This window comes from Apis cerana, linkage group LG13 (assembly GCF_029169275.1).
Source record: "Apis cerana isolate GH-2021 linkage group LG13, AcerK_1.0, whole genome shotgun sequence".
Taxonomy (NCBI): domain Eukaryota; kingdom Metazoa; phylum Arthropoda; class Insecta; order Hymenoptera; family Apidae; genus Apis; species Apis cerana.
This window is the reverse complement of record NC_083864.1, coordinates 3,783,646-3,808,211: the sequence shown is the minus strand read 5'-3', so window position 1 is coordinate 3,808,211 and position 24,566 is coordinate 3,783,646. Positions and strand designations below refer to the sequence as shown.

General features: G+C 48.2%; 4 protein-coding genes across 4 annotated transcripts; all 4 read right to left on the bottom strand.

The window, feature by feature from the left end:
• Positions 1-1,203: 1,203 nt before the first annotated feature.
• On the bottom strand, positions 1,204-2,817 carry LOC133667178 (uncharacterized). Its single transcript, XM_062083993.1, has 4 exons — positions 2,751-2,817; positions 2,187-2,631; positions 1,952-2,091; positions 1,204-1,885 (listed from the first exon to the last, which is right to left on the bottom strand). Exons 1-4 carry the CDS (start codon positions 2,815-2,817, stop codon positions 1,551-1,553), a joined length of 987 nt encoding a protein of 328 aa, XP_061939977.1. The 3' UTR covers positions 1,204-1,550.
• On the bottom strand, positions 2,627-3,831 carry LOC107998777 (uncharacterized). Its single transcript, XM_062083613.1, is given in 4 exon segments — positions 2,627-3,198; positions 3,201-3,378; positions 3,468-3,581; positions 3,694-3,831. Coding segments are annotated over 4 exon segments (705 nt in total). The 3' UTR covers positions 2,627-2,923.
• Positions 3,832-5,193: 1,362 nt separating this feature from the next.
• On the bottom strand, positions 5,194-9,226 carry LOC107998792 (myb-like protein X). Its single transcript, XM_062083612.1, has 2 exons — positions 7,047-9,226; positions 5,194-6,894 (listed from the first exon to the last, which is right to left on the bottom strand). The coding sequence occupies exons 1-2, from the start codon at positions 8,833-8,835 to the stop codon at positions 6,590-6,592; spliced, it is 2,094 nt and encodes a 697-aa protein (XP_061939596.1). The 5' UTR covers positions 8,836-9,226; the 3' UTR covers positions 5,194-6,589.
• Positions 8,933-12,495, bottom strand: LOC133665626 (uncharacterized). Its single transcript, XM_062083992.1, has 5 exons — positions 12,259-12,495; positions 10,107-10,258; positions 9,407-9,609; positions 9,020-9,304; positions 8,933-8,940 (listed from the first exon to the last, which is right to left on the bottom strand). The coding sequence occupies exons 1-5, from the start codon at positions 12,487-12,489 to the stop codon at positions 8,933-8,935; spliced, it is 879 nt and encodes a 292-aa protein (XP_061939976.1). The 5' UTR covers positions 12,490-12,495.
• Between the last annotated feature and the right edge of the window lie 12,071 nt (positions 12,496-24,566).

Sequence of the window (24,566 nt, the reverse complement as noted above, 5' to 3'; positions counted from 1 at the left end):
GCATAAGCGAGCGCGTCCGATTTCGGGACTTTAATTGGCCCGGGGGAATTTCGCTGCGTGGACTTACTTTACGAGCAAACTTTCCGAGATATTTCGTGCCTCTGGAGACGAGAGAACGCGCACTTTTTTTCCTTCTCCTTCTTCTTCTTCTCTCCCCCCTTCCTCAGCGGGAGACGGGGGAGAAAAGGCGAAAAGGTACGAGTAATCGCAACGAGGAGGTCGTCCCTTTCCTTTTTCTTCGCGAGATTTAATCAGTTCCGCCGTCGGGATAGGGACGTCGATCTAGGACCGGATTATGAAATCTTTGGAACAATAGTTCTCCAGCTCTTTGAAAGAGTCGCGAAAATAATCGATCTCCTATCTCCTTTTTCGCGTTTTTTCATTTTTCTCTTCCTTTTGCTTCGATTAGACTCTTCGCGAATCATTCGAATCGCGATTGCGTATCAATTTCTCGTTTATTCAATTCCAGATATTGGGTGAAGGAGAAAAACCGTTAAAATATAAGGAATCCCTCGCCCCTGGACGATAGATAATTTAAATTTTTCCCGTAGAATATCTTTTTATTTCGCGCGTGGACAAACGAAACGTCGTAGACGGTTATATGGTGAAATTTGGGGGTTTCGGAATGGGTTGTATCGATGAATCGCATCAGTTCTTAGAGGGCAATTAGCAGATAGTAATCGCGCGGGGTTTAAGCAGTTTTCGTGCATAGATTAGCGCGAGGGGGAGTTGTACGCGTGTGCAAACATACGAGAGGCCGTCGAGTTCGTCGCAACGACAGGACGATTTACGAGGTTTCACAGGCTCGCCTGTCGGCCAGATAGAGCGAATGTGTCAATTACGATAAAGCTCATCGGCGATCGATGTATCTGATGAAATTATTTAGACGCCCGCTGTCAAGCAACGACGCGAACCTATCCCGGTTCACCGCGATATTACGCAGCCTCCCACTATTGTATCGCAAATACAATTACTCCACCTATAAATGTCTACTGGTGAACTACTGGTTATTGCTTTATTTATATATATATATATATATATATATTCGCGTGATAATTAAACGAAATAGAGAGAGAGAGAGAGAAGCAAGAAACTTCAGCTTGTAAAAGGATATTCGAGGAGGCGTGTTTACATATAAAATTTATTCTAAATATTATTGGATATAAATTTAAAGTTGGTTACTACTGTTAAGGCTATCAGCATCACTGTGATTGCGATGAGTTATTTTTACCTTGATTGATTCTTTCCCTTTGCGTGGTCCTCTCTCTCGAATCGAAATATAACTTTTTTCGATTCACGACGAAACTCGTTATATCGTTGCGACGCACTCGGTTAATTCTCCATTTAATCGCACAATCCCTTGCAACGTTATCTTCTCTTTCTCAAGTTCGTCTTTCCAACTTTGCGTTCCTGTTTAACGGTTTCACTTTATCTTGCAATTTATCGCGGGGGTGGTTGATCGCTCGGTGAACTTGTCAATTTCTTTCTTCCCCGCCCGCCACTTTTTCTCCTCCACGCCCTACTTTTTCTCGCTTCTCGCTTCTCGCCTCTCACTCATCCGCATAAACATTTATCTTCTTTTCGAGCATCCTCAGTTTGTCCTCGTTTGATAAATTGTCTCTCCCGTTTCGACTGTTGGTCGTATAATTTGTAGAGGTGTAATTTTGGTATTGCCTCTTGAACGTGTCGTACTTCTTCTTGTCGATTTCGGTCAATTTTTCGAATAACTCTTTGTCCTTCAACGATTTCCTCATATCCTCGCCGAAAGCAACCTCCTCCAATTGCTGCTCGTTCTCTTGCTTCCAAGCTAGTCGTTTATTGAGCAATAGTATTTCGTCTTCCACTTGGTTCTTGCCCGTTATCGGTTCCTCCTCCTCCATCAGATCTGATTCGCCAAAGGGGGCAAATTACGCGACGGAAACAAGAGAGAAACGAGACGAGAAATAATTACCTCTGTTCTCCGTCTTAAATTTGTCTTGCTCTGGGGACTGGATTTTGGCAAGAGACACGTTTTCTTCGATATTCTCTTTCTCATTCGCGCTCCTGTCCCTTTTCAAGCCGGTCGTCATCTCTTTTTCCCAAGACCCAGCACTGTACTTGTATGAAAATATAATCACAATAATACACACTTTGACACCCTATCGCCGATTCTCGACTCGAATCAAATGTGTTGCGTTATCGCATACTTTTTACCACCGTTATCATCCCCCAAACTTTTCTTTTTCTTGGCCGTACCGCCGCTCGCCTTCCCGCCACTCGATTCCACGTTCGCCGTGTCCATAGAATCGTAAATTAAAGGTTCCTCGTACTCTGAATCGAGAGGATCCCAAAAGGCATTGTCCGCATATTCACGTTTTTGACGCAGTGTCGCAGCATTATGCACACTGTCCTTATTCCGTGACTGATCAATACCACTTGCATCTTTGTGATTGTGCTTTGCATGCCTCCCTTTCAGCTTTCTACGATTTCTTTGCATCTTGTTATTATTATGCTTTGGATGCTTGTTCGCGCTTCTGATTATCCTTTTCCCTTTATAAGAAACTCCGATGTCGTCTGAAACGTACGGAACGAAATCTGTAGAGATATCGTGATCGACCAACGCGTCATCCAATCGTCGTTTAATTCGAATTTCGCGTAAATGGATTTACTGTCTCGAAGAAGATCCTGATTAGCGAAGAAGTCTGCGCTGTTCAGTTTCAATATGTTGGGCAAATTTATGTGCAAAAGACCATCCGACACGGTGAAATTACTCTCGCTTATGTTGACCACTCCGTTCTCTTCATCCGGTTTCTCCTTCCTCTCGACCTCCTCCTTCATTTCGATGTACTCGAGCAACAAATCTAGCTGTTTCTCCTAGAAAGAAGGAACGGACGAAGGGAACGAATGAAAACGAAATGGAGAAAATGGCGGAAAGTTTTTTTGTTCATCGATCAAGATCAAATTTAACCAGATATTCGTGAATCGCCTCGACTTTCTCCTGCTCCTTTTCCGACAAGGTACCGTATTCCTTTATGAGATTACGTATCACTGTGATCTTTATGTACAATTCAGTGATCTCGGTCTCTATACGTTGACTCGGAAAACTCTGGAAGAGGTATTTGTCCCGTGGAAAATGTTCCTCCGAATTTCCTTTTATGAACGGTAACGTCGGTGGTAGCTGGAACGAAAATTGCAACGTGCGCGTCAAATTTCCCCCATTATCGAACAATAATATCCCGTTACTTGTTGCAACGATGTCGTTTGCGAATTCAATTCTAACATCCAGTCCAAAAACTCCATCAAATCTGGCGGCAGGGAAATGCACGTCTTTTTCTGCACCTCCTCGAAAATGAGTTGATTCAGAAGCGACACGATCTTGTTCATTATCTCGTCCATCTCCTTGGGAAAAAAGCGAAAAAAGCGAAACGTCGGAAGCACATCTTTACCGCGATTTAGATCTCTATACAAATTTCAATCGAAAAACGCACTTTGTCGTTGCTAAAACTTTGATGACACTTCTCAGCTGACACGGTATCTCTAACCTTGTGCTTGTAGTAAAGACCTGGGCCCAACGATACCTTCAGATCTTTATTCTTTTGCACCTGATGATTTCGAAACGACGGAAATATTTCATTATCGAATCGCGTTGTTTCGCTTGAGATGGAATTATTATCATCAAGGAGAAAAGAGAAGAAAAGAAGAAAGGAAAAATACCTGGTCGAAAATTTGTTCCACGATCTTTCCTGCGAGTTCACCATGAACAGCCAAATCCATCTGCGATTCATCTTCCATATTATCGGCTACCAGAAACATGTTGATTTTTCTTCTCTGGATATCGTTGATCGAGTTCATCGTCTAAAATATTATCGTCGAACCTTTCTTTTTAATTAAATATTATAAAATCATATTTCATCGGATTTCATATAGGTTGAGAAAATGAGCGCTTAAATACGTACATTCTTCCTTCCTTTACCATGATGCCTTTTCCTCTGCTCATGAAATTGATCCTCCTCGCTCTGATCAATCTTCACTTTCTTAATGTTATGACGATTCTTCATGCTCTTTTTCCGCTTTTTCTCGCGATCTTTTATCTTGGGCTGCTTTTTGTGATGCCTCCTCTTCCTACGAGTTTTCTTGCTAGGTTTACTCTTGCGAATTTTCTTCCTCTTCTTCTTCAACTTGTTATTATTCTTGTTGTTGTTGTTGTTGTGCTTCTTCTTAGCGTGTTTCTTTTTCTTGGCGGGATCCTTGTTCCTAGATATTCGGTTGTAATCCTCCGCTTCATCCTTGGTCAACTCGAGACCCTTCATGTTCGCCAGCTTGTTGCCGGCAATATTCTCGTACGGGTTCAAAATTGGTTGGAAATTGTCGTTTTCCTCGTTTTTCGAATACCGATTGTTGTAGTACATCATCTCGGAGTCGGGATTCGCTCGTTGATTCACCTCGTCGTAATACGCCTCGTAAGGAAGGGAGACTTGCCTCTTCACCCTACCTTCGTCCTTGAACAATCTCTCCGCGTCCAAAGGCGGCGCCGCGACTGGAAGAGCGAATCCCGTGTCCACCGATTTCGATATCGCGTTCTCGACAGGGGCCGCGATCCTCGCACCATTGGAACCATTGACCGACCCCTCCGTGGAACTAGATCCAACGTAAGGCGCGACTAACCCCGAATCTTCCACGCTTTTCAAACTTCTCCCGAGTCTCACCCTTATATCCTTGTCGGAATCGTCGACCAATTCGAGAGGCTCGACGAACGACTCGTGCAAATCCCTCGAGCTAATTATCATCTGTTTCTCGCGATCTATAATATTTTTTACACGACTCTCCCTATCGTGATTACGAGGGGATCGTAATCTCGCATATCTCTCGTATTCGTAACGAGGCAATTGATCTGTATCTATGTATCGCCGCCTCTGATCCCTCGTTAACGATCGACTCGCGACATCTTTCTCCGCGTTGTCTCCGCTCACCTGTGCGCGATTCAACGGTTACAGATTCAGGCGAAAGAAAAGTAAAAGTGGAGAGGATGGGGGAGGGGGGAGGGGAGGGAAGGGGAGGGGGAGGGAGGAAGGATATTATGTACACACACATATATATATATATACGTATACAAATGCGATAATTTGATATCGGAAATATATACGGTTGGATTTTACTCGTTTTTTTTTTTTTTTTTCTTTTTTTCTTTTTTCTTTTACCTTTTGCGTTTTCCACTCAACAACTTTACCGATAACACCAAGTCCTTGTAATTTTTCGTCGGTGCTGTTAAGGCTTTGCTCCGGCCCACCTTTAAACATATCGTCCGTGCTTTTAAGAGCTAAATAATTACTTTGGGAAACGTTGTTCCTCGCAATGGGCTCGCCAGATGATACGACCGGTGAATTATTCTCACCAATTTTAGATTGTTCTGATCCATCGTAAACGAGTAGGGAAATAGGGAGGAATAGATTGGGGCTAGAAGCTGTACGGCAAAAAATTGATGACGGTCGATTTTTGTAACGAAAATTGATTCATTCAAGGAGGAGTTTTTTTTTTTTTTTGTTTTGTTTTGTTTTGTTTTACCATACGTTCCAGATGAATCGGCGTGGATTTCCGGCGATTCCAATTGATCTTTCTGTTCGACCACGGTCGGATCTAGTTTATCGTTGGCCTCGTAGTACATTCTCTGATCTCCCTTGATTCGAGGTTTGTTCTTGCTCTCCTCCTCGTTCCAATCGTATATCTTTTTCAACTCTTCGTACAATGGTTCCATGCTGTTAGGTATCTTTTCTTTTCTGCTCGGGGAGACAGATTACGATATTTAGATGATACTACTTTTGACGAGGGCAACACGAGCGTTTAACGAAACGAGCATTAGAGCAGAGAGAGAGAAATGTCGTTACTTTTCGTCCAAAGATTGGATATCCTCGAATAGATCGTCTATTATCCCGACATCTAGGTTTTTATCCATCTTGAGAATATATTTGGCAGGGTCTAGTACCATCTCGTTCACTTCGTTATCTAGAAACGTTTCCTCGTTCTCCTCGACCGGCTCTTTTAACCTGTTAATACACTAGGATCAGTCGGCGTTCCCGAACGTTTCTCGAATGTGTGTAACCACTAATACAACGATCACGTAGGTCAGTGTCATCCGTTTGATAGATTTTTTTTTTTTTTTTTTTACCATTTCGTTCGTGAATTTACCACTGACCTCTCGCGACTAATGGTGTTTTCACGTTGCCTTCACCTTGATCCCGCTTGTTGCCCGCTGTTGGACGATCCCTCCTCATCCGCAAATTTAACTTTGGTCGATAATATCGATGCGCTATTCTTCTTGGTTATATTTTTTCCACTTGGACTCAGGAATTGCTCTGTCGGTTTCTTCTTCCTTTCCTGCTCCCGTTCCTTTTTTTCCATTTCTATTTCATGCAAGTCCACTTTCTTGTCCGTTTTGGGTGGTACACACTCTTTCTCCTCCTCGTATTCCACTACGATTGAAAACAGATATGAGTTTTCTCGTACGAGTTCACCTAACCCGGAGGCATCGAACGGGAGGGAGCTGAACTTGAACAGGTTGCGATACAAAATTTGACGAAACTTTACTACGCAAGATTTTTAGCAGTTTTTCACGTTAGGTTTTCGAGGATGGAGAAGTGCACGCATCATTACCAAGTCCCGCATCAAATTCTATAGGGTTTTTGTCTTGATAATTATTTTTCACTCGTTCTTGTTCGTTGGACGGTGACAATTCGTCGTTCTCTTGATCCATATCGTTATCGTATTCGTAATACTCGATTACATTCGGATTACGCCTTTTCCTAGTCTTGTCGGCTTTCTTTCTTTTGCTCATCTTGCTTTTTATCATCACATTTACTTTCGCTTTCTTTTTATCGCTGACCGCTCTTTCTTTCCTGCGCGCCGATACGTCGTTTTTTTCTGGAAAAGAAGAACGAAAAGAAAAAAAAACCTCTTTGCTCCACTCTCTCTCCCTCTCTCCCCCCTCTCCCCCCTCCCTTCCTCCCCCCTCCCCCCTCGCCCTCTCCCCCTCTACCTCTCCCTCTCTCCTGCCTCCACTCTTCCCTTCTTACCTGCATTGACCGATTGTCGCTGATTCTCCTCCTCCTCCTTGTCGGTGTAATTCAAATCAGCCTCGTCCACTTCGTCGTTGGAATATTCCATGTATTGAAGGATTTTCCTCTGCCCGTATCTGTCGTTGGTCATTTGATCGTTCAACTCGTTCCCGGCGACGAACGTTCCCACCCCCTGATACTTCTTTTTCCGTATCCTTTCACCGTCGATCTCGTTGCCCGGTTTCCCTTTCTCGCTACCCGCAACTTCCGATTCCCGATTCTTGCTCGCCATCAGGCCCAACTCCTCCTTCTCCTTCCCAACGTTCCCGCGGCTTTTGTTGTCCGCGAAATTATTATCCGCGTTCTCGTTCAAACACTCCTCCTCGTTCTTAAATTTACCGGCGCCCCCCTTCCCGTCCACCGTCCCGCTATTACGCTTCTCGGTTGCCGCGCCTTGATTCGCGTTCGCGTCCGCGACTCGCTCGTGATCCGCGGCCTCGAACCAATTTCGAATTCCCTCCTCGTTCGCCGCGCTTTGTCCCGATTGTCTTTTGTCGACGAACTCCACCGCCGAGTTCTTAACCCGTTTCTCATCCACGTTCCTCTCCATGATGTTGGAGGGTAGCGCGAGGCCGGCCGTGTCTTCGTACGGCACCTCCTTAACTTTATTCCTCTCGAACTCGAGGACCCCATTAGTAATCGGGATCTCCACCTCTTTCTCGTTCCCCCCCCTTTTCGCGCATTCTTTCACGGCGGCCGTGTCCACCTCCGCTTTCGCCAGCTTCATGTCGAATATGGTGGAAATGGATTTCCCCGGCTTGTCCTCCTTCTCGAGCAACGTCTTCTTCACGTTGAACATGTCCAACATGAACGGCGCCTGCCGCTTACCCTCCTTCAGGTTCTCGTTGCTGTACTGGATCAAATTTTTGTTCTCCGACTCGAGGTGGAGGTTAACGTTCCCCGACCCGTCCGCCGATCTTTTCCCCTGCTCGGCCGCCAATTTCTCCTGCTCGGCCGCCCCGCGGACCGAAATTTCCTTCTTGTGCCCCTCCTCGCTCGACGAAGAAGGGGCCCCCTCGCTCAAGGAGGCGGAGGAAGAGGGGGAAGAGGGAGAAGAGGAAGAGGAAGAGGAAGAGGAAGAAACGGCGGCGCCGGCCGCAACACCGGCAGCAACTGGCGACCCGTTCGCCATAGATTCCGAGATTTGCAAGGAATTCCCCTCCCCGAGATTCTCTTTTCCTTCCTTCGTCAACTTGCCCTCCACGCCGATCGATTTTCCCTGCGACACACCCGATTGTTGTTGGTAATTTCCAGCCACCTTACCCGCGTTCTTCCCCTCGTCCTTTCGCGCCTCCCTCGCCTTGGAGTCCGCGCCCTTCTCCCCCGCGTCGCTCGCCAATTTACTCTCCATCCCGAACGCGTCCACTTCCCGCAGATCGTTGGCCCCGATTTTCTCCAACGCGTTCGCCTCGTTGCCCGTCTTCGATATCCCCGTCGGATTTTTCTCGTTCGCCTTGACGCCGTTCTTCGCGTCCTGCGCCTCGTTCACGTAACACTTGTCGTCCGACGGCGTCCCCTTGCTACGCCTCTTGCGGTCGTGGATCTCTTTCGCGAGGCTCTCTTTCTCTTCAAGGTACGGGTCCCCAAACCCCGATCTGTGAAACAGTTTCGCGTTACCGTCGTCGTCCTCGTTCATGTTGTTGTTCACCTCGGTCCTCTTCGTCCTCCACACTTTCAGATGGGCGTTCTTCTCATTCGCGTCCTCCGAGTCCTGCTGTTCCCGCTTTTTCAAGTCGAACTTTTCCATTCCGTTCGAACTTTCCCACCAATCGGAGCTCGCTGAAAACCAAGTAGCGTGCAAAAAATTTCGGAAACGTTTCTTTTTTTTTTACGTTTCTCCTCGACTAGGAGACTAGAGGAGAGTTTAAGAAGAGGAAAGAAGGAAGAAATCTTCCTTCCTCTCTCTCTTTTCTCTCTCTCTTTCCCCTCACCGTCATCGTCGTTCTCGGTTTTCCGATGCTTGTTCTTTGCGCGAGTCGTCCGATCTTTGTGCTCCAACTTCTCGTTTTCGTTCTCCTCGAGATCCGCGGTATCCTCCTCATTTTTTAAATTGTCGTGTTGCTTTTTGTCCGCCTCCTTGAGATTTTTCTTCAATTCCAATATAGTCTCCTTCAAAGATTCGAGCGACGGCGCCTCCTTCTTCCGCGCTTCGTCTCGTTGATTTCTCACGTTAAACTTGATATCCCCTTTCGCGCTTTTCTCGGGGCTCAAGGAACCTGTTTAATATCATTTTCTCCCGTCACTGTGTTTTTCGATCGTACGGAGATAAATGTAAGGAAAAAGGAAAAGAAAAGGGAAAAGGGATTGTTAAATCGTACTAAATCTATTTTTTTGATTAGTTTCGCATTCGTGGATCATTTGATTCGCCGATTTGTCCCGTTTCCCTGCGAGATTCTTGTTGAAGTTCAACCAATCGTTCAGAGAACAAAGATCCTTCGATTTCGTCCAATCTTTCGGAACTTGTTCTCCAGCCGTGTCTTTGTCGTAGTCGGAAGAGGGATGAATATCTTTCTTGTTCAATCTACGAAAGAGGAAGATATATATATATATATATGTGTGTGTTGACAGGTTAGAAAAAAGAACAGGATTAGGGAAATTCGTGTAATCAGGGCATAGGAGGGGCGAAAAAAAAAAAGAAAAAAGAGAGAAAGAACCCATTCAAGTTACCCATTTTGAAATGTATCGAAATCGTCGAAGTTGACGTTCCTCTTGAACAGCACATCGTTGCCGAAATACATATTTCGGGAAGGTTCGACGCTCTTATACGCGTTCTTATCCTTTCCCTTCCACGTACTTTCGTAATTCTGGTCAGAATTTCTCTTCTCGCGATACTTATTACCGTGACGACTTCTTCGAAATCGGACGGAAATTTTCAATTCCGCATATAAATAATCCGTATAACGTTACAACGAACGATTATATTTTTTCTTTTTTTTCTTTTTTTTTTTTATTACTATTATTATTATTTATTATTTTATTTTATTTTATTTTTTTTTTTTTTTTTACCAATTAACTCACTTCTCCAAATTCTTCTCGCGATTAACGTTACGCACGGTTTGATCTATCCACTTTAAATCGTCCTGCGCCTTGAGAACGTCGTCCAGGAACTTGGCCAGCGCCGGACTGTTCTCCTCCACGTCCTTGGCGGACATTTTGTGATCCTTCTCACCCTGTTCATCGAAAGTATCACCCTTAATTAATTCGTCAATCAACAAACGAATCGAATCGAAATCGTTTCACGAAATCGCGCAAACGTTTCCGCTCTACCCGTCCTCGATGTTCGTCGTCGGTGTCGACAATTCTTCTCTCTTATATATACATATATAATAATAATAGCGCGAGTGCGAGTTACGCATCGTCCTCGTGCCCGGGCCTCTCTTCCTCTCTCTCCTTCTCTCTCTCTCTCTCTCCCTCTCTCTCCCCCAGTCCTTTTTCCACCGCGTACGAGACGCGACCAAGACAATGGGATTCTCTACGTGGAGAATCGCGCGGGGCCGCGGATACGGGCACGGTGTTATTAAAAATTCACTCCCTCTAGCGGGTGAAGTGGCCTCTGGCAATCTGCATCTCATTCCCGGCGGGTCCTTGTGCCAGCCAGCCAGCCAGCCAGCCAGCCAGCCATCAGGTGGCTGCCAGCACGCGGAAAAAGGGGTGGAAAGCTCGGCAGGAGAGGGAGGGAGGGCAGGGTTTGCCACCCTTGCGCCTAGAGGAGCAGGCTTCGGCCCTTTTCCTATTCCATATATTCGTACGCCTCCGCCTCCGAACGAAAAAAAGAGAAAAAGGAGAGACAGAGAGAGAACGAAAAGAAGAAAAAAGTCTTACACCCAATTACGCGCGGCATTTAACTAAATAAACACAACGCCGTCTTCGTTCCAGTAAACCCCGCAGGGGGATGCTACCTCCTCGCATCTGCGGCCGCCGCTGTCCTCAACCTCCTCTCCCTTTTCCCTCCGTTTTCCCGTCTCTTCTCGTCTACGACCGACATCCTCTCCCCTTTCTCTCCTTATCCCTGTCCCTGTTTTCCCTGGACCTTAATTAAGCCCCGTTTTAATATACTTTTGCTCTCTCGCCTCTCCCCTTCCCTCTTTTTCTCTCACTTTTCTTTTTTCTTCCCTCGTCTTGGCCACGATTGTTCGCCACGAAACGCGTAACACAGATTTTTCGAGGTTGCAATTCGTTCCTGGCAATCTCTCCCCCACCCCGTTATCCCCGTTGCTGCTCTCGTTCTCTGCTCTCGAGACCTTTAAACGGAACAAGATATTTCCCCGTCATCACTTGTTGAACGTTATGCAAATTCCCATCCCAGTTCGTTATTACCCAGATTCGTTATCGTTCCCAACGTATCAACGTATTCCGTTCTCCGAATTGTGGGCACGTCCACATTGTCCTCCCGGAATGAATAGATCCCGCCGATTTATTTTTCCTCGAAAGAGAAAGATCCTCGATCGATCGATGGATCGAGAGGCAGAGAGAGAAAGGGAGAGAGAGGGAGAGAGAGCACGAGGTTTAACGAGGTATATCGTGGCTCGGCCCCTCTCGCAGGCCTCTCCTCATCAATCGCGTTTTTGGTAGGAGCCAAAAGTACGGCGAGCATAATCAATCACGAGACGTTTTCGGGATACGCGCAGGCTGGAAGGGAACTGTAGACAGTTCGCATAGTTCCGAAACGGAAACGGTAATATCGGTGGCCCGGGGCGACCACCCCTTTGTCATTTTGTCATCCGGCGTAAGGACGAATCGGCCAGGAGGGAGAGGGAGAGGGAGAGGAAGAGAGGAAAGGTGCGGCGAGACGAAGCGAGACGGCCGAGTATGTTTTCCGCAAAAAAGAAATTAATGCTTGAGATATTAAAACGCGTCCGAGAGGAAACGTCTGTCGCAGTTTGCCACATCAACCGCGCCGCCTTCTCTTGCACCGTCTTCTCTCTCGAGAGAAGCTTATTCCTTCGTTTATCCCGCTTTATTATCCCGCGTTTCTTTAACAATCTCTCCTTCTCCATCGCGACGATTTATCAATCTTATCGTTCAAGACGTTTGTTGGTCAGTCACGGTTAGTCGGTCGGTCGATCGTCTTGAAAATCACAGCGAAAAAAGGAAAATACTGAAACTTGGAACTTGATTTTTGGAAGAATAAACGCTGTTCTGTAAGAAGAAGGAGGGTCGATCCACTTACCCCGGAATCGTCGCTCTCGTCGTCGAGCAAGGAAATTTTCGAATCCTTGGAGTTCTTGGAGAATTCCATCTTGTCCTCCGATTTGCTCGTGTACGCGCTCCCGTGCCCATTCTTCTGATCGTGGCTCGAGGCCAGGATCGGTAACGCGATGATAAAGACGAAGCAAATCAGTATCGACGCTCGATGACGACCATCCAGCGATGGATACGCCACGGACACGACCGTCTTCATCTTCAGCTCTATCTGAAAGCGAACACAATTGGCGCGATTCAATTCGTTTTCTCCGACGAATTCGTGGAAATCGAACCCTCCCCTTTCCCTCCCCTTTCCCTCAACGAACTCGTGCACGCGTACGAGAGTGCATAAACGGCTCTATTAAGGACTAACCCTCCTCTCCTCCACCCGATCCCGGGAAACTCGTTAATTTCACGGCGCGCATAATAACTTTCCTGTCACAATTTGCATCCGCACGCCTCCCCTCCCTCGCCTCACCTCAACGGGGGAAATTAAAAACGTCCGATCGTAAAACCTTCCTCGAGAAGGGATACGGAGGGGGTGAAATATCACCGGTTCCCCGGCTTGAATCGTAATCAACACCGAAGTTTCGAGTTTCGAGTTTTTTTTTTGGGGGGAGCAGGGTAAAGCCTCGATATGCTTACGATGACGCTTACGGGATCGTGGTTGCGAAAACGATGATGGGTCAGGGAGGATAAGACGTGTAAGAGGAAGAAGAGATTCGATAAGGATGAAGGGGGGGCACGGGATGGTCTCTTTGGATGTTGGGATTAATATCGAACACGGCCGCGGTTAATTTTACAAGGGTAATTTCGGGGAGTTGGAAGAGTCGAGTGGCGTTCGAGAGTTGGTTGGTTACTAAATTAAGTCTCTGCATACAGGGGATACGTGGGAGGAAAAGGGCGCGCGAAACGTGAGATGAGACAAAGGAAAATAGGGCAAGTAATTTCAAACGGGCGAGGCTATTTCGCGGCGAGAGGGGGCGTACGAGTTATTCGGACCAGAAGGTTTTGAATGGGAATAATTCCGGCGATGATTCCTTCCTCCTCCGCTCCCCCCCTCATTTCGCATCACTGAGTTTCACCGCGAGCCTGGATATCGCGGATCTGTCGTTCTCAATGCCGAAAATTTCTCTCTCTCTCTCTTTCTCTCTTATTCTCCCCTCTCTTTCCCTTTTCTTTCAACGTTGCATCATCAACGATATATCTTACTCGCGCCGTCCACGCTTTTCGTCTCAATTATTTTATTTATCTGCTCGAAAAGCGGATGGAAGATAACGAATCGATTAAATTCGCGATTCGCGGGGCTCCCTTGGGGATAATTACACCGAAAGTAAAATCCTTCTCCTCTTTGTACGCGCGAAAACAGGGAGGAGGGGAAAACAGGGGTGAATTTCCTCCCCGTTCGGGTGGAAACCGCGAGTTAAAACGAAGAGTTAAGCGATCGTCGTTTCTCTTCCTCGGCCGATCGCTCGAACCGTACGAGGGGTTCGTGAAAGATTTTTCTCTCTCTCTCTCCCCTTCCACCCTCCCTTTTCGCGAGAGACAAAAGTTTGGCATGCCGCGAGCAAAGTAAGCAAAACGGCCAAGGTAGAGAAGCAAGAAGAGACAGAAAGAGAGAGAGAGAAGGGCCGGATATTTTTGTCGTTTCGACGGAAAAAGAAAAAAAAAAAAGAGAAAGAAAAAATCGCAAATAAAAGAGCGAAGGCACGGGAGAAAGGGGGGAGGAGAGGAGAAGAAAAAGGAAAAAAGGGTACCGAGGAGGAGGGATCCTACCGGTACATAATGTACCGCGTAAGAGCCATTAGGTTATTAAAAACAGTGCTGGCTAAACACGGGTAACGAACCGGTGGCTCGGTGGCCAGCGGGGGAGGGGGGGATGCGACAAAGGCGAAAAATTAGCCTTGATAACTTGCCGTTCCGTTGCGAAAGGAGCGGGATGCCGGTTTTCGGGGGAGAGAAAAGACAGGCGGAATCAGTGTACGGGAGCAAGGAGTAAACCTCGATTTCCTTTCCGCCGTACGAAATCCTCGCCGTACGCTCGAGAATTGATTCCCTCCCCGTGATGCCAGAAGGAATGCTCTCGCTCTCGTTTCGTACGCTCGCTGGCTAGCGTGCCATTCTCGCAGCCGTCTCTTTCCCCCCGTTCGCCGAGTTTTACGTTTTTACGAGCGGCCGACCGCCGCCAGGTTAACGAGTTGTTTCGAGTCTACGGCGACTATTAATCCCGGCTCGCGGATACCTCGCGTGTATTAATTAAGGAGGAAATTTTGTGGAGAAGCGGAAGAGGGGAGGGGAGGGGGCGGAAAAGGATACATACGTGAGGACACGGGACGTAGAAGGAGAAATTTCGTTGATCGGGGGGGACGATTACCTGGTACTGTTTTTATCGGTAGGATCGTCGAACGAGCAACCTCGTTTCCAGATATGTAGAAATGCGTACGTCATCGGTGATAATGTTGGCGGGATCGATTTACGTCACGACGTGCCAGCCAAACTAAAATGCATACGTTTGACGTTTCGCATAACAAATTCCAGTTGCACGCCGACTGTTTCGCCTCGAGGGATCGATACTTCTCGTTTCTATCGTGGCTCGATTCTTGCGCTCGCTCGATTGTGCGTGCGTGTGTGTGTGCGTGTGTGTGTGTGTGCGCGTTTACGCGCGTCGCGCGCACGGGTTACGAGAATGCGGTGCAATCCTCGTAAGAATCGTAAGAATGGTTGCGTTCGTTCCGGGAAAAGGCGAGTGAACGGCGAGCGCGACGTCGAGTCGTGGTGTCAGGTGCGTGTCCGTGCGCGCACGCTTGATTCCGGGAACGGGTAACGGGCCGGTTGAAATTCTTAGCCTTATTTCGCCGTGTATAAACGAAAACTTCTTCGCTTCACGCAATTGGAATAGGACAGGATCGGAGAGAAGGTAACGAACGAAGTTAGTCGAGAATTTCGTTACGAGGCTCGCAGCCCTCGCGGATGTGAATATCCAAACCCGCCTACTGTAATCGCGTAAAATAACGTATAATATCTCTATATTAATCCCCTTTCCCCCCCTCTCTACCCTCCTCGTATATATATGTACATATATATATATACGTGTACGTTATAGCGAATAACGAAGTGTGCACGTGGCTAGCAATCTCGCGTTCGTTATATACAGCGCGAGTAAGCAAGCGTTTAACGTTTCTAGCCGAGCGTCGACTAGATTTCTCGCGAATTCTTCTTCGTCCGAGTATCTAACGAATAATCCGAAGAACGAATGATTCGTTGCGTTTTTTAACGTTTCGTTCGGCCAACGGTTTCCGCGCTCATTTTTCTCTTCTCTTGTTTTTTTGTTTCCCTTCCCTTCTTTTCCTTTTTTTCTCTCTTCTTTTTTTTCTTTTTTTTTTTTTCGAACAAACGGACGGGTTGCCGGTTTCCGAGGAGAAAAATCGGGATGATGATTCCGAGCGGAACGATGACGCGATTTCTCTCCACCCGGAGTCTTTTCCGCCTCGACTGATTGCGTGTATACACGCATGGCGGCTCGCTTTTGCTCAGGTTAACGCAAATGCAAAGGGAACAAACAAACGGGGAATACAAATCTAGAGTGAAATGAACAATGCCTGGGAGAGTTACTGCCTCCTAATTGAAACCAACCCCTCCCCCCTCCCCGACACACCCTTCGTTTCCTCTTTCCCTTCGCCCCCTCCCTTGCTCCCTTTCGCCCGGATACGCGGTGTCCCGTTCCTCCGCTCCTCCCCCCCTCTCTTTCCCTCTGCAGCCCGGCATTCCCGTTTTATCCTTCTCCACCTTTTCCACCGAACCCCACCGCCACCGCCGCAGCCGCCGTGCACCGCCTAATCGTCCCGTACAGATGCGTGCCGCGCTTTCTCTCTATCCGCGCATAAAGCGTATAGTTTACGACAAAAGTTCGGGCTCGAGTTTAACAAAACGGCCGTTGGCCCGTTGCGAAACGCGGGGCCGCCCGTGTGTTTACATGCGTACGAACGAACAAGGTATCGATCAGTAACCATCAGTCCTATATACCGAAACGCAACGCGAAAAGGTGCATCGGACAAAGAAATCGGAGTAACGCGTTATTTCCCCGCGGTATTCCCGGTATAAATTCCTCTGTCTCTGTCTCTGTGTTGGAAAAAAAAAAAAAAAAGAAAGAAAAAAAAGAAAGGAAGAAAGGAAAAAGGAAAGAGAGAGAGAGAGGACAATCCGAACGACACGATCCCCCTCGAATCTATCGCCGCGCATCGCGAATCGAAACATCGCGTCGATAACTTTTGCCGTCGTAATCTACGTTGACAAAAGAAAGATTCCGCCGTCCCGTCCCTTTCATCGTGTACATACCTTCGTTTGGATCGCTCCGAAAATCCGTTTTGTCAATACGGTTACCCAATAAACTCCCAACTCGTCGACTTATCGCCCCTCCTCCCCTCCCTCCCCCGTGATTCCATTTCTCGATGCCATTTATACGCGAACTCGGTCACGACCCGTTCCGCAATTACTCTCCGTGCCGCTTCTTCTGCCGGTTCGATTAACGAAGAAAATGGCGCACCGATCTCGGGGAATTCGTCGTTTCGCGCGCACGGAGAGGAGGAGGGACCGAAATAAGTTCGCATAATCGCGACGCATCCCTCCTCGACTGCGTCGGTACATAAACGAGGGGACGACGATACGAACAGCGTAGATAGATTCGAATTCGACGGGGAGGTGGAGGAGAAAAAGGTTGCTTCCTTTTTTTTTATAGACAAAGTTTATAGACAAAGTTTGCTGCACTCGTGTAACGAGCTCCGCGTAATTTTGCAAATGATTCCATGGAAGATTGGAAGGAAGGAAGGAAAGAAGTTGGCATGCCAAGCTCGCGAGAAATGTATGTATCGGGGGGAATAGTGATAGAGAAGGAGAAGAAGAAGTAAAGGAGGGGGGGAGGTTTAAAGAAGGGGTGAAGGTTTTATCCGAGACTAGTTTACAGTGGATATTACACAGCGAGATGCTCGCGTGGGCGAGCAATAAACAATTCGAGGCATTTTAATGCGGCCCCCGGTGGCCCGTAAGGAGGACTCGAAACTAACGCTACCTTTACGGTACCTCTCCTTCTCCTCCTCCTCCTTTTCCTCCTCCTCCCACCCCTCCCTCTCTTCTTTCGAAAGGAACGAAAGCGCGAATGAAAGAAGAGGCGGAGAGGAGGAGAGAGAGAGACGTCTTATCCCTTAAGGCCTTCGTACGACCATCGAAAAGGCATACTATAAGGCGGCTTCGATCTCGAACAGCCGGGGGTAAGCCTACTCTCGTTTCTTTATCCCTCGTTCCGTTCTATGGTGGTGCTCTCCTGCCTGTGTTTGGCTCTCTTGCCACCAACGTCAAATCGAAATCCTCCGCGCAGATTTGCTACCGGGCTGCCACCTGGTCACCCCCGTAATATTATCGCCAATTTTATCCTCAAACTCTGGAACGACGCGAAGAATTAATTAAAGGCTGTTCTAAAGCCAGTTTCAGTTTTTCGAAATTTGGATCGGTTCATGATCGGCAGCGACTCGGAAAAGGAAGAATTTTTCTTCTTTCGATTCGATCCCGTTCGAGCGGATATCGCGAGCGTAATTTAATCACGCTACGCGCGTCCACAAAGTTTATAAATTATTTCATCCGCGTTCCCCTTTGAGAATTGCCGACCTTCCTATTTCCCCACTATTTTATCGCTTTTCGGCTAACAAAAAATTTCATAATTTAGCACGACTCGCATCGCGTTGGTGAGCGCGCTAATACATTTTCGTTCGGTGAAAATTTTATCCTTTGGCGGCGTTCCAACTCGAACGATACTTCGGAGGAAGACGAACCAGCCGAGCGTCTTTAAGGAGCGTTCACACGAAAGATCGTACGTTGGTTTAAACGTGGTGGTGGCATCTAAACGAAATACGATAAGCACTTAGCCCGGTCATATCTATCAAATATAACCCTTGTGCCGATGGTTAGTAGAGGGTGTGGTGCACCCCTGGGAGAAGCAGGAAAGAACAACCTTCCTGGAATTTATACCACGGCCCACTCCCTCATCCTCCTACCGCTTTATCACTTATTCATATAGCGTTGCGCGAGGAAAAGTTGCCCTAAGTGCCTATAAACGTTTTAGTCTCTCTCTTTCTCTCTCTCTCTCTGTGTTTCTGCATTTCCAAAAATGTATATGTATGTACACATGTTTATCGCGATTCGACCATCATTCGATTTCCTTACGAGTCGAAATTTCAAAAAATGGAATATTCTATTCTATCGATTCGAACCGAATTTTCAAAGATCTTTCGAATGTGTGTATTTTCTTTCTTTTCTCTCGATCGTGGAAAATATAGGAGTATTTCGGGATATATAAATCTCGTTTTAGTTTCTTCGAGAGATATTCCTCAAGTCTTTCTCTTTCGTTCTATCGTTTCTTCTCTCTCTCTCTCTCTCTCTCTCCCCTAGGGTTTCAATTTCGTCTTCTCATCTGGCGAAAATTTATATCGCCTCCGACCGATAAGATCCACGGCCAAGAAAATTGAATAAACTTTCAAGCAGTCATCATCGAGCGGAGGGGAATCGATACTTTTGGAAAATTTATTCGCGTCCCGGCGCGAAATTATCCCGTTGGATAATTAATACATCGCGGCGAGGATCGATCGTTTCTCCAGCCACTCGATAATCTCGTTCTAATTATCTACGCCCTTCGCCAAATTCTGGGACGAAATAAAAAAGGGGTGGAATAACGAAGGCAAAAAGGAAAAGGAGATGTAACACGTACACACATACGTACGCGGAAACGTTACTCGTCTCTGGTCATCTCCCCCACGAGGGCGAGAACTGCAAATTATTTTCCAGTCGTTCGTCGCTGTATATCCACGGGTATACGGATATAACGGGTGATCCCGAAATTCCCGCGGGAGAAGGAACGTCCCGTGCGCCCGTAGCAACCTCACGAAATATCCCACCTTATGGTGATCCCACGCCACATCCACCCGACCAACTACCAACTACCAACCCCATAACTCGTCGTCGTCGCGCTATCATCTCTCTTTCTCTCTGCTCGCGATGTCTCTTCTTCCGCGCAGAAGAGATCTTGTGCACGAGCTTCTATAAATAAATGGTGTATCGGTGTATTTGCTCGATCTTTGCCCGAACGAATCGAACGGGAACGAGGAGGGGAAATTTTTCGCTCGACTCTCGGCCGTTCCACGTGGAAGAAGACGATCGTTCGCGTGGATGATCGTGGATGAGTTTTAAACGCGGAACGAGCGCAATTTAACGCCGATCAACGGAGGTGAGCAAGAGCGTGTTCGCTCCTGTATGTGCTCGCGCGCTAATCGGGGCTAACCACGCTTGTAACCAGCTTGATAGCATCGCTCGAGGGTTGTTGTAATGCGATCACGCTATCTTGACGTTGTGACGGCGGTGTGCGAACTGCATGTAATCAGCACCACTCGGATCCATCCTGATATAGACGTTTCCTGGATTGTCGAGTGGCGGCTGTCGGTGACACTGTTAATTCGATCGCGCAAGACGTTACATTTCCGTTTCGTTTCTATAACGTCGCGTGCCGATCGTTCCTTCTTCCCGTTATCGCCGAGATGATGACACGATAACAGTAATGACAGTAACAACGATAACGATAAGTTTTCGAGGATCGAGTTTCTCGTCTCTCGAGGGATAAGAGGAATAACGCGCGGTCTCCCTCCCCCCCAGTTTTCCAAAGTTTTGAATGAAAAATTTAAAAAGAGCCGACGACCGATCGACACCGAGGTATCGAAACATCCGTTTAATATTGGAAGGGAGGATGGGAGGGTGGGAGGGACCGCTATAGCAGGCAGATTTTAATCCTTGTCGTACCCGTGAAGGGAAGGGAACGATGGTGAAGTGACTTGAAGTCTCTTCAGGCGAGATGCTTAATTCCACCCCGTTCTTCTGCAACCACCCTCCGGCTTCCCCCTTCCCTCCCCCCTCCTTCTCCTCCTTTTGCACCCCTCGAGGAATAATCCTCTGTTCTTTAATTCTTCTCTCCGTCGGATGGACTGAAAATTGTATCTAAACGTTGTACAAGTAAACGCTTATGCGTTGTTATCTACACTTTTGGCGTGCGCAACATTTTTCATCGTCATCCTCCACCTCCTCCTCCTCCGTCTCTTCGTCGCGCCATCCTTCTGTGAAAATCCTCGCGAAAACCCATGGTGAATCGTATCCATCCATCCATCTACACTCTACATCGTCGAGTCATTTTTGATCTTAATCGAGGTGTACGTAAAAAACGCGAAGATGTTTTCTTCCTTTCTTTCTTTTTATTTTTTTTTTTATTAATAACCAATAGCGGTGATCATCGTCGCGTGCTATCAATTTTCCAAGGTAACGTAGCATACGAAACGGAAAGATTTCTCCAGAGGACGGAAAATTCCGGAGGTCTGCAAGCTACACCCTCTTTCATCCCCCGCTCTTTGCTTCCTTTTTTTCATTATTTTTTAGTATCCTCCCTGACAAATGTATCTGTGTCCTCGAGCGCGCTACGCCTTTCATCTCTCGTCTCTGCAGCCGGAGCACTTATACACTCTGTCCTCTCTCTCTCTCTCTCCCCCCTGCCCCTATTCCACCCTCCCTCTCCTTTCCACCGTTCTCTGTTTCTCGTACTCCTTCGTCTCACCCTCCCCCCCGTCCTTTTTCGGCCTCTTTGGTCTCCGTCCTTTTCTCCTCGCTTCATACTCCACTCCAGTGTTTCGCGTTCCTCGCCTTCCGGCCTCCTCACCCTCGTCGTTCCTCGTCTTCTTCTCCTCCTCCTGCTCCTCCTCCTCCTCCTCTGCTCCGCTTTCGTCCCGAGCGTTTCGTTTTCGAGAACGCCGAGCATTCGCGAGCACCGAGTTAAAATACATCGTGATTTTAATACTTTTAACTCGTTCGTAATCCGCTTTGCGCCTACACCACAACCGTTACGACATTAACCGGGGACGGGTTACATCAAAGCGTATCCATTCGGACACTTCTTCTCTCCCCGCCCTCTTTTCCCGACGAATTCGTACGTCGCGGATCGCGTCTCCCTCTTGAATGCGCGCCGCGATTGTTTCACCACCAATAATTTCGCCATTCGTTTCTACTTCGTTTCCCATCTATCCACACGTCGGCGTAGAAAACATCGAGAAACGACAAGAGAGAAAAAGAAGAAGAAGAAGAAGTTGAATACGGATAGGGATGGAGAGAGGGAGGGAGAGTGCCCGTTCCCCGATTTGGGTCGAGAATCGCGTGTGGAATCTGTGCGTGTGTTGGCGCGCAGTCGACCGAAAATGCATTTGTTGGGTCTTTAAGATAATTTCGCCAGCTGGCCCTCTCCCCCTTTTGTCTCTCCGTTATCGCCGGTTCACCGCCCCACCCTTGTCACGTTTCCACCTTGTAATTGAAATAATCGCGATTACACCCCTGTTCACCCGTCCTGTACGAGAAAGTTAACAAAAATCAGCGAGGGTGGATAGTTAGATAGATAGCGGAGGGAAATGGGGAGATACTGCGTCTCGTTGCCCAAGTAGTTAATAATAATCGCAGGTAAGATCCGAGGCAGATCCCACGATTGGCTCGAGCCGCGTTCAAATGGGGGAGGTTTTAGCCCCGGCGCGTTGTTGCAGGCAGGTGGAAGGCGGGCTGGTAAGTAAAGATTGCAAGGGGTTTGTTGTCTTAATCCGTCTGTTTCTGGTATTACCACCGCGTCAAGGGATGAACCTTGGACGCGCGGTTCCTCTTCCACCCCCTCCTTGTCCTTTTCACCCGCCAACGATTTCGAATCGCGACGTCGTCCTCGCGATCCCACGACTCTCTCTCTCTCTCTGAACGTTGGAGATTCGTTAGCGCGTAACTGGGTTTTCTTGCGTGTGGGATGGGCAGGAGCAGAAGGTAAGGAGTAGAGGTTGATGAAGGACAGGTGTAGACGCGGGTGTAGAATGCGGACGTTGGGGGGGCGGGTGCGCGGCCGCGTTTTCCATTCGCAACAGTTCGATAGGCGGTCGCGAATTTGAATGGGTGGCTTTCTGCCAGCGGAGTAGCAGCTCGCGTGGCATACATTCCGCCGCGCGAATCATCGTCGGCTGACACGTCTTCTGACGGGACGAGGACGTCCCTGTGTGCCGGAAACGCAACGTCCGGCGATAATGTCCGTCAACAGGGACGATGCGAACGTCCCGGCAAACAATGCGCCATTGTTGCCAACTTATTCCATTACAGATAACTCCCTCGTTCATTGTTTCTTCTCTCTCGCTCTCGCTCGCGTTCGCCGTGTCTCCGAGCCGAGCCTAGGTAATCGTTGCATCTCTTTCGCTCGCTCCCCGTCCTCGAGAGGAACGGTGTATCTCTTTCTTACCGCCACCCTTACTCTCACCCTTTTGTTTCGATCCTTCTCTCCCCCTCCCCCTTTCGCGGTTTCCACTCGCGGTAACCGGTCGGCTGAGGGATGCACCTGGGATCTTCGATGCAGAAGATGAAAGAAATTGTGCCAACAAGCCCACCGCCGCGGCGATAATTGCCGCGATCAATTGCCGCGGCTTGCTTCAGAAAAATCGTTCGGTTTAGAAAAATGTTTCTTAATGCACGCGCGAGTAATCGATAACAACGTCTCCCTCCCTCGTGGACCAACTTTATCTTGGCTCCGGATAATAGCCGAGCAATAACGACGGGGATGGGGTTCAATTGGAAGGAAGAGGCTTCCAATTCTTTGGGAATGTGAACTGTGAACAAGGGACGACGGAAGGAGAAACGAAATGATTGTTTTCTGGGAAACAATCCCCTGAAAAACGCGGGACGCGAAGCTGCGAAACGAAAGAGAGAGGGCGAGAAAGAGGGAGAGCACGTCTGGCGAAGAAACACGCTTCCTCCTCGTTCGAACCGCTCTTTGATGCCGCTGGTTTTCGCCGATAAAAATTTCGCGGGGCTGGGTGGGGCGAGGAGACAAGGGGGCGATTGGAGCGTATGCAAGAGGGACGGATGAAGTATCCATCGGGACCCATCGGGGGGAGGAATCCCTTCACTCGTGGATTGCTTGTTCCGCTATTTAAAAGTGTCCTCCGTGTGTACTCCGTGGGTTAAGTTAAGTCCCCTGGACCGGCGTTAAACTCGGCGACGAGGCTCGATCGACAATAGCACAACCGTGTTCGGGGAAAGTGGCGCTGTTTAATATTAATAAGCCGGGGAGTCTCTGCCCTTGGCAGGCACGTAGATGCATATCAGGCCGGGCATTACGACCGAGGACGACTTGTGCGCGGGCAAACGCTAGACATTTTTCGCTTTCGAATTTGAATAGCAGCGAATCGCCTCGTACCCTCCCCCCTCACCGTTCACCGTCCTCCGGATCACGCGCCGTCGTCCGCCTCCGCCTCCGCTCCTCTTCTCAACGCCGGTTTCGCAACATTGCGAAATTTCGCGTCATCCTCGCGCGCGCGCCTTCCTACCCCGCCCCCGAATTTTTCCATCCCACGTTACAAATCGTCGGATCGATATTTCTTTCTTTCTTTCTTTCTTTCTCCCTTTTTCGTCGTCGAAATCGAGCATCCGTCGAGAAGTCGTTCGTAAACCGTTTCTACGCACGTTCGTTGCATTTTAAAGTACAACGAGAGAGGCTCGTTCCGACGCGACCGAGGAGGAGCGGTCGGATCGGCGCTCTAGCAACGAGTTTGGAACAATACCGCAGCCGAGTCGCGGAAATAACTTCGTTATTTTCCCAACACCCGTATGATCGATATCGCATCCAAACACCGCTATTGATTTAATCGCGGCCGTATCCACCGCACGGTAATTAAAATTAAAACCTCCAACGCGACCAGGCTCGCGCCTCGTGAGAAGGAGAGGAGGGGGCACGCGCATACGCGCACTTTCTCCACTCTCTGAAACCTCCACTCTCTGTAACCCGCTCTGTAAAAGGACGCGACAAGGAGGGGACGAGGAGGAGGGGGTGGGAGAGCGCGACGTACCCCCCCGTAAAACGAATATACGCGAATATACACCCTCTCTTAACGGGACGCGCGCGATTCTTTTGAGAGAAACGAGAGAAGAGGGACCACGGATTCGTTGTCCAAGTCTTCGTAAACCATCATCGAACCCCCATGATAGGAGGCAGGGTTGGGTCCGCGTCTAGCAACGCGCGCGGAAGAGGAGCAGCGCGTTAAAACTCTCTAGCTCTTCCCTCCCCCCTTTTTTCTTTTTTTTTCACGTCGCCCTTGGTTCGCGATGGATACGTACGCGTAGCGGCGATTTAATGCAAAACGGCGAACCCTGAAAAGAGGGACAGAAGCGGCGTCGGCGACGTCGTCGTCGTCGTCGTCGTCA